The sequence below is a fragment of the Xiphias gladius genome, chromosome 21 (genome assembly GCF_016859285.1).
Source record: "Xiphias gladius isolate SHS-SW01 ecotype Sanya breed wild chromosome 21, ASM1685928v1, whole genome shotgun sequence".
Classification (NCBI taxonomy): Eukaryota; Metazoa; Chordata; class Actinopteri; order Istiophoriformes; family Xiphiidae; genus Xiphias; species Xiphias gladius.
In genome coordinates, this window is record NC_053420.1 from 19,658,402 (window position 1) to 19,673,489 (window position 15,088).

The window sequence follows — 15,088 nt, forward strand, 5'->3', positions numbered from 1 at the left end:
TTAACTCTTTGTTTCATGTGAACATGTAATTATCTGCTTAAAATTCCCTTTGTACCTTTCAAATTGGCCCCTTTTCAGAAAAAGAAAACAATACGATACACCATCCAGCTCAAAATATATACAAAGCATACCAATGAAAATTTTGACACCCTTACAATGTTGCACTCCAGCAGGATATCCTTTCGTGTCCATCTCAGTTCGGTTTAGTATCTCAGTTCAGTGAAATCCACTCTGAGGATGAGAAAAAAAACCCCACAGTCCCACTCAAATGTAGCTAAGCATTCTTTCAGAAAGTCAAACCATTGCAGTGGGTCTGGACGCTGGGATGTAGGTATAGATCCATGGGTATGGCAAGCATTTGTTTTGGGGACAAAACCAAAAACATTAGTGGTTTGGTCAGAGTTCATTTTTATCCTAAGGTGACACTACGGTGGCTTTGGAGCTTGCCAAAGAGGCATTTGGGGGCATTTGGATGTTCCACCTGAGTGACCCAAGTCCCCCTCTGGTTTGACATTAGGGTTAAATGAAGTATGAAAGTGTGGTGCGGTAGAGCTGACCATAAGGACACCGAGGACTGATATTAGGGACACAACGGCCAACTAGAGAGGAATGTTGTCAGCCCCAATGTGTGCTTCAACTTAACTCAAATGGGAAATAGAAAGAAAAAAAACTACAAAAGCCTTTCAGATGGTAGCAAATGTATTTATTTTGTCTCATATGAATGCCATCCACAGGTAAACCGCACAGAGTATTCAAGTTGTTGCACCGTGAAATCTTGGTAAGATGTGAAGAAAGACCGACAATTTGTTCACATGAAAAGCTGTAACAGAAAAAATTCCTAAAGACAAACATTATTCAAAACATTTAACTACAACTTAAAAGTTGTAAAACTGCTCTTTTCCCCAGTAATTTAATACAAATGAAACAGGGAAGGAGACACTCACAGGATAGAGTTCTACTGTTAGATGAAAGTTTAATTTGTAAAATGCACTTTCAAATTTTATAGAATATTTTTATAAACCTAGGGAGGATACGCTACTGTATAATGTAAACTTTCATGTCAGAGTGCAAATAGTTTAAAGCCATTTTAAAATAATACAGCAGGTATAACTAGGGAAAGAGAAAATCAATATCAAAGGCTGTGTGTGTTTGTAGCTTTCAGATTATAAAAAGGTAAACATTAAATGCACAACTCCATTTATAAAACCTTTATCTTTAAAAAGAGAGAGGCAGTGACATCTTTGTACCAGTACAGGTGTGTTGTGCTCATTTGTTTAGCAAGTGAAAAGCAATGATTAAAAAAAAAAAAAGAATTAAGTTACCTCTGCCGATTTTTCTTATTTCAACTGTAATATATCTGAAGTATTTACTAGGAACAGATGTATTCACTGGCAATAAAGGCTGGACACTCAAATGAACAGCTTCTGGTCACTTTGGATGAAGAAAGTGTGGCTACAGTATTTCAAAAACTGATTTCAGTCTCAAAGATTATTAATGGCACCACACGTGAGCAGCTTCTTAAATTTCATTTCATTGGACAGAAAACAAATTTGAAATGTAGTGCTGAAACGATTGATTGATTAGTTGATCCACTGAAAATTAATTGACAATTTCGATAACTGACAAATTCGTCAAGCAAAAATGCAAAACATTTTTTAGTTCCCATTTCTTGAATGTGAGGGATTCGCTGCTATTCTTGGACTTGTATCAGTGTAAATTAAATATCTTTGGGTTATAAACGGCTGATCAGAAAAACAAAAACAAAAAAGCCATTTGAATATGTCATCTTGGGCTCTTGGAATTTTCAAATTTAAAAAAATAATTGACTCAATACTCAAAAGTTAAATTAATCTTCAAGTGCAGACATAGTTAAATGTCAGATTTACTAAAGACACCAGACTTTCCTGCTCAAAATTCTGAGGGATTATATTCAATTTTTTTCGTTTTATTTTCTGCCTTATTTAACTGAAATACGCTTCTATACTTTTGTCTCACTTAATACTTGTTATGTAACATCCAGCTCAAGATGTGCTTTTTATTGCACCTACTTTACAGTACACACTGACCTGAGGTTCATTCTCAATAATTTGGGAGTTTCAAGATAATACAAGTAAAAGGTTAACTTTATTTTAAGAACTATATATACACTAGACTCAGTAAACTATATCATTAAAACTATACACATGCTTGTGACTGTTATTTTTACTAAACTGAAATGTATATCATGATAATATTAGAATTATATGGTTATTTATATCAGTGTAGTGTCAGCTACACTCTGGACAGAATAAGAAAATAGTCTTCTTAATTGCATAAAAGGTTTACAGCACCGGTTAGATATTTTAAAAACAAGTATATTAAGAAGCAATGTCTAATATTCAAAATAGCACTTGCAGACACACACACACACATACATACACATACACACACACACGTAAATCCAACACACAATCATACGAGTATTCTTGCACTTGTATCAGCTGAGGACGAACATGGAGATTTCAGGCTTTGGTGGTTGATGCGCTAAGAAACTAAGCCAGTACTGACAGTGGACGGGGTTCAGGTGGAGAGGCTTGTGTAGCGTGCTCAAGTTAAAACTTCCATTCATCTCTAATGGTTAGTGCTTCATTAAAATAACATATTTATGTGCTAAACTCAACTCATATAACAGAAAAGATCATCTAAGGTTCTGCTAATATTAGTAATGTGTAAGACAAAAAGCAGTCGATGCTACTGGTGCATGAGCACATAGCGTACGTGCAGTTGCATGTGACACACTAGTAGAAATGTCATGACATGCCAGAGAAGTAGCTATGCATGACCACACATATTCATGTAGACTTGTACTTGTGTGGTTATGAGCGGTTACGAGACGTGTGGCTACACGGGGGTTTAATTTTCGCTCCGTCACACACTCGTGCAGGCCGATAGTGCCGGTGCAGTCTATAACTTAGGCGTGACAAAGGTTTCCACCGGACCCGCAGGTGGCAGCAATGCCACAGTTCTTCAGGATGGGGTTGAAGTGGGAGGCTGTACCACCGCCGGCCTCCCTGGGAGGGAAAGGCTTCATGGTGGAGAGGATCAGGGCCAAACAGTCCGCCACATTCTTGTTTGGGGCGCAGGCCAGGGCTGGTGTGTGGCCTGCAGAGGGTCAGCAGGAAAATAACTATCAGTGACATTGTTTGGCAGGAAAAAAGGGCCACTGTGGCACTGTATCACAAAAATATACTGTAATTATTCCCGCCTACCTTCCTCATCTACAGCCATGACTGCAGCTCCTCTGCTCAGTAACACCTGCACTACAGTCGCCAGGCCTTTCCTCGCTGCAATGTGAAGAGGCCTACATGAGAAGGAGAGACAGATCTGATGACATACTGTAGGTAAATTCTTCGGAGGAATGCAAGTGTATTAAAGAATTCACATCCAGTATTACTGGGGCCACTGGCAGGCAGGTCAATATTGTAAACATGGAAAACCTTCTTCGTAATATGCAAACCAGATCGAAAAATGTTAATATCAGGATGTTTTGTTAAGGTGCAAAACAAACTATTGGTATTCCATCATGAGTAAATAAATATTCACCAGCATCATCAGAATGCATTTCATTTTCTATCCTACATTTGAAAAAGACATGGCACAAAAACGCACAACAATGTGTGGCACCTTTGATGAGCAGCCTGTAGCTCCAATGACAATGACCTTAAATAGTTTTTTTCTTGCAACGTTACGACTTCATTCCCAAAATCTCTGTCGTACCCGTTCTATTTTTTTCCACGTTATAGTTCATTGGAGGATTTCATCTTAACCTGCACTCTCCGAAACTTCAACTATTCTAAATTTTCTGATGGATTACATTCAGATATTTTCACGTCCTACGCTATGAACTTGTGGAATCCATCAACACATACAGTGGGTGAGTGTGTGTCTTAACACTAAACTTTAGAATCCACATCGGTTGATTTTTCTTATGCACAAATTCCAATCTAATAATTTCCATAGTTTGATCAAGTCTTCGTCAGTGGTATTCTTAACTGACAGCATGCACGTATAGTGGCCAGTGCTTCAAGACAACTCACATTTGGAGAGCGCTGTTTGTTGCATTTATGAGGGAGGAGTCACTGATCTCTCCAAGGATCAACAGGGCACACATTTCATGACCCTGCAGAATAAAAGACGTTGAAATAAGTGATAATGTGCTCAAGCAATATTGTACAAACTACTTGTCAAAAATGTTATCCCCCTTTCTGACAGCTGTAAACATTATCTGTTGCTACACACATGCTAAAGTTATTGTGCCACTGCATGCATAAAGTACATGCATGTGTATATGTGTGAGTGTGACCTTGCTGCAGGCTAAGTGAAGGGCTGTGTTATTATTGAAATCCACCAGGGTCAGGTCTGGCTTCGCTTTGTGCAGCAAGAACTCTGAAAACGCAGAAAAAAAAAAAAAAAAAAGACATCTTTGACAACAAACACAGGCCTTTATGTCTGAAGCATTTACCTGGTGTTTTCAAGTGGAGTGATTTACTGTCAGTGCAACTGGGGAAAAGATTCATATGGTGTATTAAAGGTAAACAGTAGTGAGGACTGTGAGGGTCAGAACCCCAGTACACATTTGCTAAAAGAAGTTGGACTGCTATACTTAAATCATCATGTATGATTGAGCAACTGAAAAGAAATAACTGTCGGAACGAAATGAACGTGTTCAGACACAATCACAAAACACAAACAAACACACTCAGGAGCACACAAGAGAGAAAATAGATACAAGAGTGACTTTGAGGACCTCTTGCAGAATCGTGGTGAAGGTTTGTCCTCTTTTTGACCTGCAAGTTGTCTTGATGTGTTTTATGGTTTCCCAGACAGCGATAACAACTTGCACACCTTAACCTACTGACATCGGGCATTTCAATCACATACCAACGGCCATGGTCTGTCCACAGTCAGCAGCAACCATCAGAGCAGAGCAGCCACAGTGGTCCACAGCATTGACCTCTGCTACCTGGGCCAGGACCAGCTGGAGCCCAGCAACGTTTCCTGAATAAGCAGCTGCATGCAGCGGGGTCCTGCACTCACACAACACACACACAAAATACAGGACTGAAAAGACAGATTCAATGCCTCAGAAAAAACATACAGTACAATTTGCAGTTTTCTGCAAGTCATTGGAAAGGTGACAAAAATAAAAGTATCTATTTTTTTCAATCATATAAAAGTATATCTTATTACACCCACAAAGGTTGAACTTATAAATCCTACAAAAAAAAAAATTCTCATTAGCAGAAGCTTGCATATATTTGAAGGTGTTTATGATTTAAAGAGGGACATACAAGTTTATACTGCAATTAAATTTATGAAACATGTCACTTTCTTTAGAGGTACATTTAAAGATAAAAAAAATATTGCAAGTTTAAAGACATTCCACATTACAGATATCATCAATTTGAGGTTTAAATAAAATATGTTTTTAATGACTTTATGATACCTAACATACAATTTCTGTAATGAAATCTGCCAATTTGATGGATATCCTGGACCAAAGGCCCATAAATAGGTAATAATCATGTCAAAAAGGATTTAATTTCCAACGTACCATCACTGTTTTCAAATGTAAGCCTACATTTAAAATGGAAGTAATTTTTTTTCAGTAGACTGATCGAAATCTGCAGTGCTGCATGAAATAGATTTGTTATGAAAAGTCTGGCTCGGCTCAGAGCAGAACCCACCTTCCTTTGGCATCACTGACAGTAATGATTTGAGGTCCAACAGTCTTCACTAGAAGTTCAGCAGCAACATCATGTCCATTAACTCTGCAGACAAAGAACAATTATTACATTTTCAAGAGACAAACTATATCCATGGTTTTTAATGTCTGATAAACAAATGTATGATGAGCATTTACATTTATTAGGATACTCACAGAGCACAGTGCAATGGGGTGAACAGATTTCCTTCCTGGTTGCTAAAAAGTTTACTTTCAAGTAAAACATGTAAACATCCTTCATGGCCTATAGAGTACAGGGAAAAAATGGACAAATGGTTATAATAATATTCAAATCTTTGTAACATTATGATAATACAGTATCTCACCATGCGAGTGTTTAACAAGACAGCCAAGTGTTCAAACTGAGAAATCATTTAGAGGCTAAAATTATGCTGTGGACGAGAGACTGTGCTGATGCTGCTCTAAAAATGTCGGTCCATACATGTTTTTTTCATGTTTTAACTGTATTTGTGTCAGAATTTAGTCAGTTAAACGCAGAATAAAACTCTTTTTTTGTTATAAGTGCATTTGACATGAATTCGTGCCCCGACGTCTCACCGTGGTAGGCAGCCCAGTGGGTGGGCGTGTAGCCTCTGTGGTCCAACATGGAGTCCAGAGGGTCAGCTTTCATAGCACCCTTAAGCAAACTGCGGAGTAGGTCCACGTGACCGCAGGAGGCGGCGAGGTGAAGCGGGGTCCTTCCCTGAGAGTCCCTACACAGAGCAGAAGCCCCATGTTCCAACAGAGCAGATACACAGTCCTCACTGCCCAACATGGCCTAATGAGGGAGGACACAAGATATGATGTGAGAGGAAAAAAACCTCTGGAACATCACGGATGCTGTTAAGGGATGCATTTCCCCATTTACATAATTCTAAAGTGCAATTAAAAAAAGTGAGAGGACACACGCACACACACACACACACACACACACACACGCATCAAATACACGTACAGCTCTGTGTAATGCAGTGAAGCCCTTTTTGTCTGCAGCATCAGCGTTCGCTCCTTTCTCCAGAAGGATGTGGACACAGTCGGTGTGACGTCCCAGAGCTGCCAGCATGAGAGCCGTCCTGCACACATAACAAACAAAACAAAGAGTTTACTGCCGTAAGGGTTAGTAGGTAAAATTCTCTGGTCACATAGGACTTCTGTCTAGGGTTTTTATATCAGCCTGACTGCATTTAATGCAATCTGAGAAAAAAATTGTGTTTGTTTTCGTAAGCCACATCAAACAATAACATAGTGTATTAATTTCCTTATGTCGCATTTCATGGTAAATAACACTGTAACACTGTCATCATGCTTTGTGCTTATATATCTGTTGCAGTAATTTATATTTTTAGCATTTTCTTTTAATATCTAGAAAAGGACTATCTCAACATAATGTGCTATAAATTTTTAGCCAACCTGTTCCTTTAAATGTGTGCTTGACTTTGACTGAAAATAATATACAATTTTAGACAAACCGCTGAAAATTTAAATTGGTGGACAATTGATTAACATTTTATATTCTTTCATGTCAGAATGTGAAAAATAATTAAGTCTGCCATCCTAGAAATTAGCATGAATGAAAAAGCAAAGCAAGTCTGATGTTAAATCAATAACAACAAGTCACAGCTTTAAATAATAAGTGACTCACTGTCCCTGTGTATCTGGACTGTCAATGATGTCGGCACTTTGTTCTCTGTTGACCAGTAAAAGCAAACAGTCCATTTGGCCCTCAGCAGCTGCACATGTGAAAAGGTTAAGAGGCAAATACAAATGAATATCAAATTTATATTATAAGTGAGGCTGAGATTTGTTGGCATAGTTACGACATAATTTTTAGATTTTCGAATTTTTGAAAAAAATTAAGATCTTAACCATAAAACCCTATGTTTTTTTGACAACTGTGTCCATCAAAAGCCATCAACTTGACAATAACGCATTATATAATGTGTATTTGTTCAGGTCTTGTCCTATATGGGCCCTGCATCCAACACGCATGCACACAGACGCAAACGCACGCACACACACCTGCAGCATGGAGAGCCGTCCACTTGTGCTTGTGCTCCTTCAGTGTGTAGGAGGCTTGATGCTTCAGCAGCACCTCCACACATGGCGCAAACCCTCTCTGAGCAGCCAGGTGGAGGGCAGTTCGGCCTTCAATGTCCCGCACATCCAGACTCACTAACGTCTCACACAGCAAACGCAGGGCCTGGCAGTGACCATAATACGCCTGCAGTGGCAGAATGTGTGGTAATAGTAGAGTCAAAGGCACGTACATGTGGTCTTCATCCAAAAGTGACGTTTTCCCTGTGTGTTTGTGTGTGATTACATCATGTGTCAACAGGAGAGTGGTTTGTGGTATTTGTACTACTCACAGCTAAGTGCAAAGGACTGACTGGAATATTACTTTCAACCTCTTCTAGACAGTTGAAAGAAATCTCCAGGAGCTGAAAGAGAATCAGAGGAAAAATAAAGAAAATGAGTGTGCAATCAAAAAAATCAAATTCAAAGCATCTAAATCAAAGAAACCACTGACCAGCTCCAGGTGCTGTTTGTTCCCATAAGCTGCTGCATAGTGGACAGCACTGTAACCCTTACTGTTCTTCAGAGTTGGGTTCGCCCCGTTGTCAAGCAAGTAGTCTAAACACCTGAACACACAGAGTCAAAGGAAAATTAGGAATCTTGTCTGGGTTTTATTCTTCTTCCACAAGAAGTAATGAAAGAAAATTATTATTTAAGTGTTTTATAAAATTTTACCACACTTAATTTCACATGACAACACACAAAAGTTTCCATTCAATGAAACATTACTTTTCTGTGTTGTCAGCTTGTGCTCCTGACTGTATTGTTGTGGTTCTGGTTTTTAAATAGCAATAACAACTCATTCTAATGCATCTGATCCTTTTTCTGCAAACAGTCAAAATTTTCAAAATAACCACATCAGCCTAATAAATGTTGTCATAATCTGACATAAGACAATGTTGTTTTGACTATTTTGACTGTGATTTTGACTCTTTTTTTTCTGATCTCTTATTTTGTTCTTATGAACAACTAACTTACAGTACATGAGCTGTAAAATTACACTGTGTATGACAATAATATAAGTCTTACAGAGAGGCCTCTTGTTCCTTTTCCACACTGTAGCCAGGCTCAGAGTTTGTGTTCCCACTGTGGAAAGAGAGACCGGCTTGAATGAAGTCGGTAATTATCAACAAAGAACTGTCCACAGGATGTTGTCTTTGTTATCTCAGACTAAAATTAATAAAATATCAAAATCTCTGCGCTCTCTCACCCACAGAATGTGTGTGAAGCAGCGGTGTAGTGCAGAGGGCTACAGCCCATCAGATCCAGCTCATTGACCTCAGCACCAGCTCTCACCAGGGAGATAGTGCATTGGCTGTTCCCGTTGGCTGCAGCATAGTGCAAAGGACCTCTGTGAGGCAAAACAGGGGGCAGCTGTGACATCAGGTAACACCGAAGCACAATTCATTTCTTAGCTCCAGCTATTTAGCACTGCCTTACCTTCCCAAATTATCCTTAATATCCACTTCAGCACCACTATTTAAGAGCAAGTTGAGACAGTCAATATTTCTGTCGCAAGAAAAGAAAAAAAACAAAGGAGGTAGATTTAAATTCAGAGCTAAGTGTATCAGATCTGTGCCAAACAGTTTATGAAAAGGATTTGATGTTGTGTGTATGAGGTACACAGTCTATCCGAAAATTTCATTACCAGGCAAACAATAGGTATAGATTATTAGAATTATGATTAAAAAAAAAAATTTCCACTTCCACTTTTAGTCATTCGTGCTAAATGACACCACATTCCAAGCGGAGCTACTGGCAAATAAAGTATATAATACTTTGAAAAGAGAAATATCCAAAGTGTGTCAATAATTGCTGGTGTTTGCTGTTAAGACCAGAAAAAACAGCATTTAACCTACAAAATGGATTTTTAATTACCAAAATCCAAAATCCCAAAAAATATAGAATATAGAAATATTATTTTCACAACAAACAAAAACCCACAAAACTTTCCTAAAATATTGTGTGTCTGTGTGTGTCTGTGCTCTCACTCACCCTCCAGAGGCAGCTGCATGCAGACAGGTCCTCCCGTGGTCATCTAAGATGTTTATATCAAACCCCACTGATGAAATTTGAGACGGCACCATGTTGTAAAACTGGCCTGAACGATACACAGTAACACATAGGTGGAAACATTTTTAGTTGTGTCAGTAATTAAAGTGCAACATGAAAGAAGAATAAATTAGAGAGCGGGGCTTGATGATTCAAGAAGATGCTCACCATTAGACAGTAACTTTCGACAACAGTCTGAAAAGCCATGGAGCGCCGCCAAATGTAGTGGAAGCATCCCATGGATCCCCTGTCTTTAGAGATCATAACACAGATTATTTACTTTAATATGTGCTAAACTGGGAAACTATTTTCTCCATGAAATTGGAAATTAAGTGCAAAATCAGACTGATATTTTCTTAACATGTTGTGGTGTGCATTTAAGTCCAAACACGTGCCAGAGGAGGCAACATGTCTCCCTGCAGCTGGGTCTTATTGATCAGCTCACCTTCACAGAGTGAGAGCGTGCACTGAGAGATAAGCAAATAATGCCTTTCGAAGGTGTTGTAGTGTAAGGCCATCATCATACAATCTCAAGTTTGGACTCATCCAAGTGGAGAAACTCACCTGGCTTTGTCAGCGCCATTTGTCAGCAGAGTGCTGATCAACAGCTCCTGACCATATCTGGCAGCAACGTGAAGAGGAGTGTTTCCATATATATCAGTGCAGTCGATCTCCCCACCTGTGTACAGGGGCAGAGGGAAACATGGCGTTAGAGCAATGAAGTGTTTAAGATGAGGAGATGCGCTGATATTTTCAGTCAGAGTGTGCCGTGAGGATGCAATTTCACTGTTTCAGAATTAGTCATGTTTTACAACAGGATGCTGTGTAAATATTTTTTTGAAACTTATGTTACCATTTTGGATCAGGATCTGGGAGCCTGTGAAACGTCCATGCATAGCAGCTATATGCAAAGGGCTCTTTCCTTCTTTATTCTGTTTAACAGAGAAAATTAAAACAAGTTTCGTTAAAACAAGGGCATAAATCATCATAATCTGCAAACCGTACACTTAATCCTCTGACCAATAACTACAATCCAGTAATACATCATTTTTATCCTCTTATTGTTCTTTTCAAATTCACGTCTTAAAAACAAGGTCTTTACCTGCACGGTGACATCAGCCCCGTTGTTGATTAAAAGCTCCAGACACAGCACCCCGCTGGAGGACGCCGCAGCCAAATGCAGCGGCGTGTCGGCGTGGTAGTTGGGCTGATTGATGTTTGAGCCGCCATTCACCAGCTCAGTAGCCACGGTGTCCTGCCCCGTGTGACAGGCCATGTGGAGCGCTGTGTTCCCAAAAATGTTGGGTTCATCAGTCTGAGAGGCACAGGAAGAAAACAGTTGAAACTGATTTGACAGCACCAAAGCTTTGTTCGGCAGCCCAACAAATACTGCAGGTTTTGCTGATTAGGCATCTTAAAGAAAAGGTAAAAAGGAGTCTGGTTCGAAAGAATTGAGTTCTTCAGAGAAGGTACATAATATCTTTAAACTGGTGTTATCTTCAACTGTGAATGTAGAGATGCATTATGTGACCGGATGACCCTCGTATCATCAGCAAAAAGGCGGATTACACACTACTGACAACGCAGCAACATGTAGCGACATAGACCAAGAACGACATAAAACCAAGCCTGGGGCTCTGCAGGACACGTTATAAATTCCTTACTCTTATATCAAACCATTTATAACTAAACACTGCAGTGTTTTGGGAGTGTAAATTTAGAGCAAAGACAAATTCCTACAAATACTCTCTGTAGTAATATCAAGCACATTTAAAACTACTGTCCTGTACACAATATACAGTACATAAAATAAATGGCAGCTATAATAATTTATTACAATGGAAAAGAATTTCACTCTTCTTATAATTTTGTGACCAAGCCACTTTACCTCCACCCCCAGCCTCAACAGATACTTGACCACGTCTAACTGCCCACTGGCAGCTGCAGCATGGAGCGGAGTGTAACCACGTTTGTCCTTACACGTCACATCAGCGCTGTGAGACACTAGCAGCTTCATGACCTCCACATGTCCTGAAAGAAGAGCTTAACATTAACCACAAGCATCTGCCATCCTCGCACGTAACAACACACCACATTCACTTGCTAGCCTGTAAGCCTGCAGTTATGGGCCAGTTTAATATAATATTCATCAGATTTCAACCTCGTTAGGATAAAAAATGTTTTTTACCTTTACACGGAGGCTGTATTCATAAGCAAAGGCAGTCATATACTGTTATCAGAAATCATCAATCATAATAATGCTATATGTCAAAAAGGGTCATTTTTGCACATCCCTATTTTTGTTATTTAAGTCAAGAAAGATAATTTATCCTAACTTTCAGGGTGAACATTCACAGCGTGAGCAAACAAATGGTCAACCATGCACTGATGTCACAGCCATCCAGTCAGACAGACGTATAAAATAGGCTTGAAGGCGGTGACAGCATATAATCTATGTACATTCCCTGTAAATCACAATTTGACATTTAACTGTTTTTTTTCTTTTATAAACATAGTTATATACTCTCAAGTGACAATGTGTTTGTCTTTTAAATGAAAATTAATGCCAATAACTTCTGACTTTAACCTTACCGACCACCTATGGCTATTTGAGCCAGTTTTCAGTGACTTATTTTTGGCTTTTTTTTTTTTTTTGGTAAAGTTATCTCCATTTTTCATTTTATACTGCCATGTTTTATGACAAACTTTTGCTCTACCTTAAATTCATGTAGGAGATTCCTTTTGGAAACATGTCACCGATACATTTGTCTCCCTCAGGGGAGTGGCACCACTTACCGAGGTATGCAGCCCAGTGGATTGCCTGTCTTTCTTTCTTATCTTTGGCACTCACACAGGCACCTTTGCTCAGGAGCAAGTTCACCATCTGCGGAAACACAAACACAACCAGTGTGTCTATCAACTCACCTCATTTTAATGTACAACAATGGCCAAGTGGATAGCGGCATTTCCCCCCTGTTCATCATTCACTTCCCTAAAGCAGATGTGCTTTCAAGCCTTGTTATGCATTGAAATGATAACTATCAATCATAAAGGGATAAATGGTTCAAGATCATAGTGGTTACTACAATCAACTTTACAGTTTACCTCTCCATGGCCGCTGTGCGCTGCATGATGCAGTGGTGTCCTCCCTGACCTGTCAGTGACATCCAGGCTGCAAACATGTGGTATCAGAGCTTCAGCACAGCCTGCAGCCCAGCTTGCAGCTGCCATGTGTAAAGGTGTATGCCAGAATTTGTCCCGTGTGTTGACCTCTGCTTTGTGCTTTAGCAGCAGCTCCACAGCCCTCTGAGAGAAAAATACATAGTAACGTAATAAGTTCATCAAATATGAAAGTTCAACATTAAGATCTGGCGGTCAAGCCCTATGAAACGACTATTTTTAAATTCTCTTTTCTGTATTTCGAAGATAGGAACATACTTCATTTCGTGAGGCAGAGGCTCGATGTAAAGGAGTCAGCAAACCCTGGTCCTTAGCGTTGACATTTGCATCTGTAACATGGAGAAAAGGAAAGGCAAGCTAATTATGATTTCTTTTGGTGTGTTTTATTTCTTCTGTATGTGATAGACTCATTGCATTCATTAACAGAAAGACTTAGTGTGTGTGTGTGTGTGTGTGTGTATATGTGTGTGTGTGTGTGTGTGTGTGTGTGTGTGTGTGTGTGTGATAAGCTTCTTATTTTCTCGAACGTATTTCACAACAAGATATATATTTTTTTGTACCTGATGTAATAAGTAGGTCCATAATGTGGACATCACCCAGATAAGCAGCAGCATGAAGTGGTGTGCTTTGTTCTTGGTCCTGAAAGGAAAAAAAACATATTTTGCATCAAATAAGCACATAAAACCTGCTTAGCAAACCTACAGTTAGCTAGAAACATACAAGTGTGAATTTAAATCTAAAGAAAGCTGTGTTCAGGTAGGCAGGAAAGCCACAGCAGAGTTAACACAGCTGAACCATTTGTACAAGAATGATTAACATTTGAGCCAGCACATAATAGATGCAGATTTGAAACCACAACCTTCAAAAACAACATGGCTTCAGAGATAATGTGGGATAATATTACCAGTGCATTGACATCTTCTTGGTGGTTCAACAAAAATGTCACTTCTTCTGTGTTTCGACTGAATATGGCCTGGACCAGCGGAGACTGAAAGAGAGATTTGACATGCATAACAGATAAAGAAAAGCATGACAAAACACATGGTAAAATTAAATTAAAAATGGATTAATTTCATTATGATTTGTCAGATAATAGATGCAGTGAAGCATAGAAGCAGTAATAAAACACAATTTCACCTGAACAGCTCTCATCAGCAAACTTGTAACCTACTGGGATCATAAATACGTACATGACTTTACTGAGATGCTGAAATGCCATTAATTCTGAGTAGAGTGAGTTGCAATCCATTTTCTGGGATTAATTCGATTTGAGAGAATTATTTTACTATTTTAAAGTCAAGGACATCACGTGAAAACGTGTATTGTTTTTTTTTTTTTTTTATTGGGGGGGGTTGTTTAATGACTCATCAATCTGTCGTCCACAGATAACAACAACCAAACGTAGCCGTGTAGTGGTGTAGTGGATCCATTTAAAGGTTGATGTTTAAAATGTTTTTTTGGCGGAATTTCGACCTCACTAACAGGGACAGCAATGACCCTTATGGTGCGTGGAAAAATCCAAACATCAAATTCTGCAGCAACCGTTCGTGCAAACTGAAACCTGTGTTGCATGGCAAGAAATGTGTCACATTAACAAGCCTTGTAGCAAACTTTGCTCGACATGTCGCTACCATGACTAGCCAGCTGTTTGCAGTGTTAGTGGGAAGTCCTGTTAGTTATCTAACGTTAAGTTAGACAGCACCAAAAGCTTTATTTACTACCTGGTCCTTGATATTTCTTAACTCCATGTCCCAGTCACTCTGGAAGATCCTTCATTGAAACTGACTGAGTGTTTAACCGTCTACATGTCGCTCTGCAGCAGATAGCTTTAGCTTGATTAGCTACTGTCTGGGATATGTGACGTGTAAACCACAGCTGCTAGAATATCGCGAGAGAAGCCAAAGAAACGTGATTTGGAGGACTCGGTAAATAAGTTTTGTCAGGTATTTGTGCTTGTATTATTGTTATTTTCTGAATATTGGTGTGGGTTTATATTGTTTTGATTTAAATTATGCATTT

At 39.1% G+C, this 15,088-nt stretch overlaps 1 protein-coding gene across 3 annotated transcripts; it reads right to left on the reverse strand.

Moving 5' to 3' along the window:
• Positions 1-698: 698 nt before the first annotated feature.
• LOC120807184 (serine/threonine-protein phosphatase 6 regulatory ankyrin repeat subunit C-like) lies at positions 699-14,954 on the reverse strand. 3 transcript variants are annotated; one of them, XM_040158919.1, is made up of 28 exons: positions 14,791-14,954; positions 13,974-14,057; positions 13,630-13,708; positions 13,328-13,398; positions 12,995-13,195; positions 12,686-12,773; positions 11,778-11,920; positions 10,992-11,204; positions 10,743-10,821; positions 10,454-10,568; positions 10,058-10,140; positions 9,833-9,938; positions 9,278-9,346; positions 9,048-9,188; positions 8,867-8,923; positions 8,292-8,403; positions 8,131-8,202; positions 7,784-7,985; positions 7,407-7,494; positions 6,720-6,837; positions 6,323-6,542; positions 5,921-6,008; positions 5,727-5,810; positions 4,921-5,066; positions 4,343-4,425; positions 4,077-4,159; positions 3,249-3,340; positions 699-3,141 (listed from the first exon to the last, which is right to left on the reverse strand). In XM_040158919.1, exons 1-28 carry the CDS (start codon positions 14,815-14,817, stop codon positions 2,951-2,953), a joined length of 3,135 nt encoding a protein of 1,044 aa, XP_040014853.1. In that variant the 5' UTR covers positions 14,818-14,954; the 3' UTR covers positions 699-2,950. The 3 variants fall into 3 exon arrangements, 2 of the variants coding, with proteins under 2 accessions (XP_040014853.1, XP_040014854.1); XM_040158920.1 differs by lacking the exon at positions 14,791-14,954 and adding an exon at positions 14,207-14,374; XR_005709794.1 differs by lacking the exons at positions 699-3,141; positions 4,343-4,425 and having other exon boundaries at positions 3,312-3,340.
• Between the last annotated feature and the right edge of the window lie 134 nt (positions 14,955-15,088).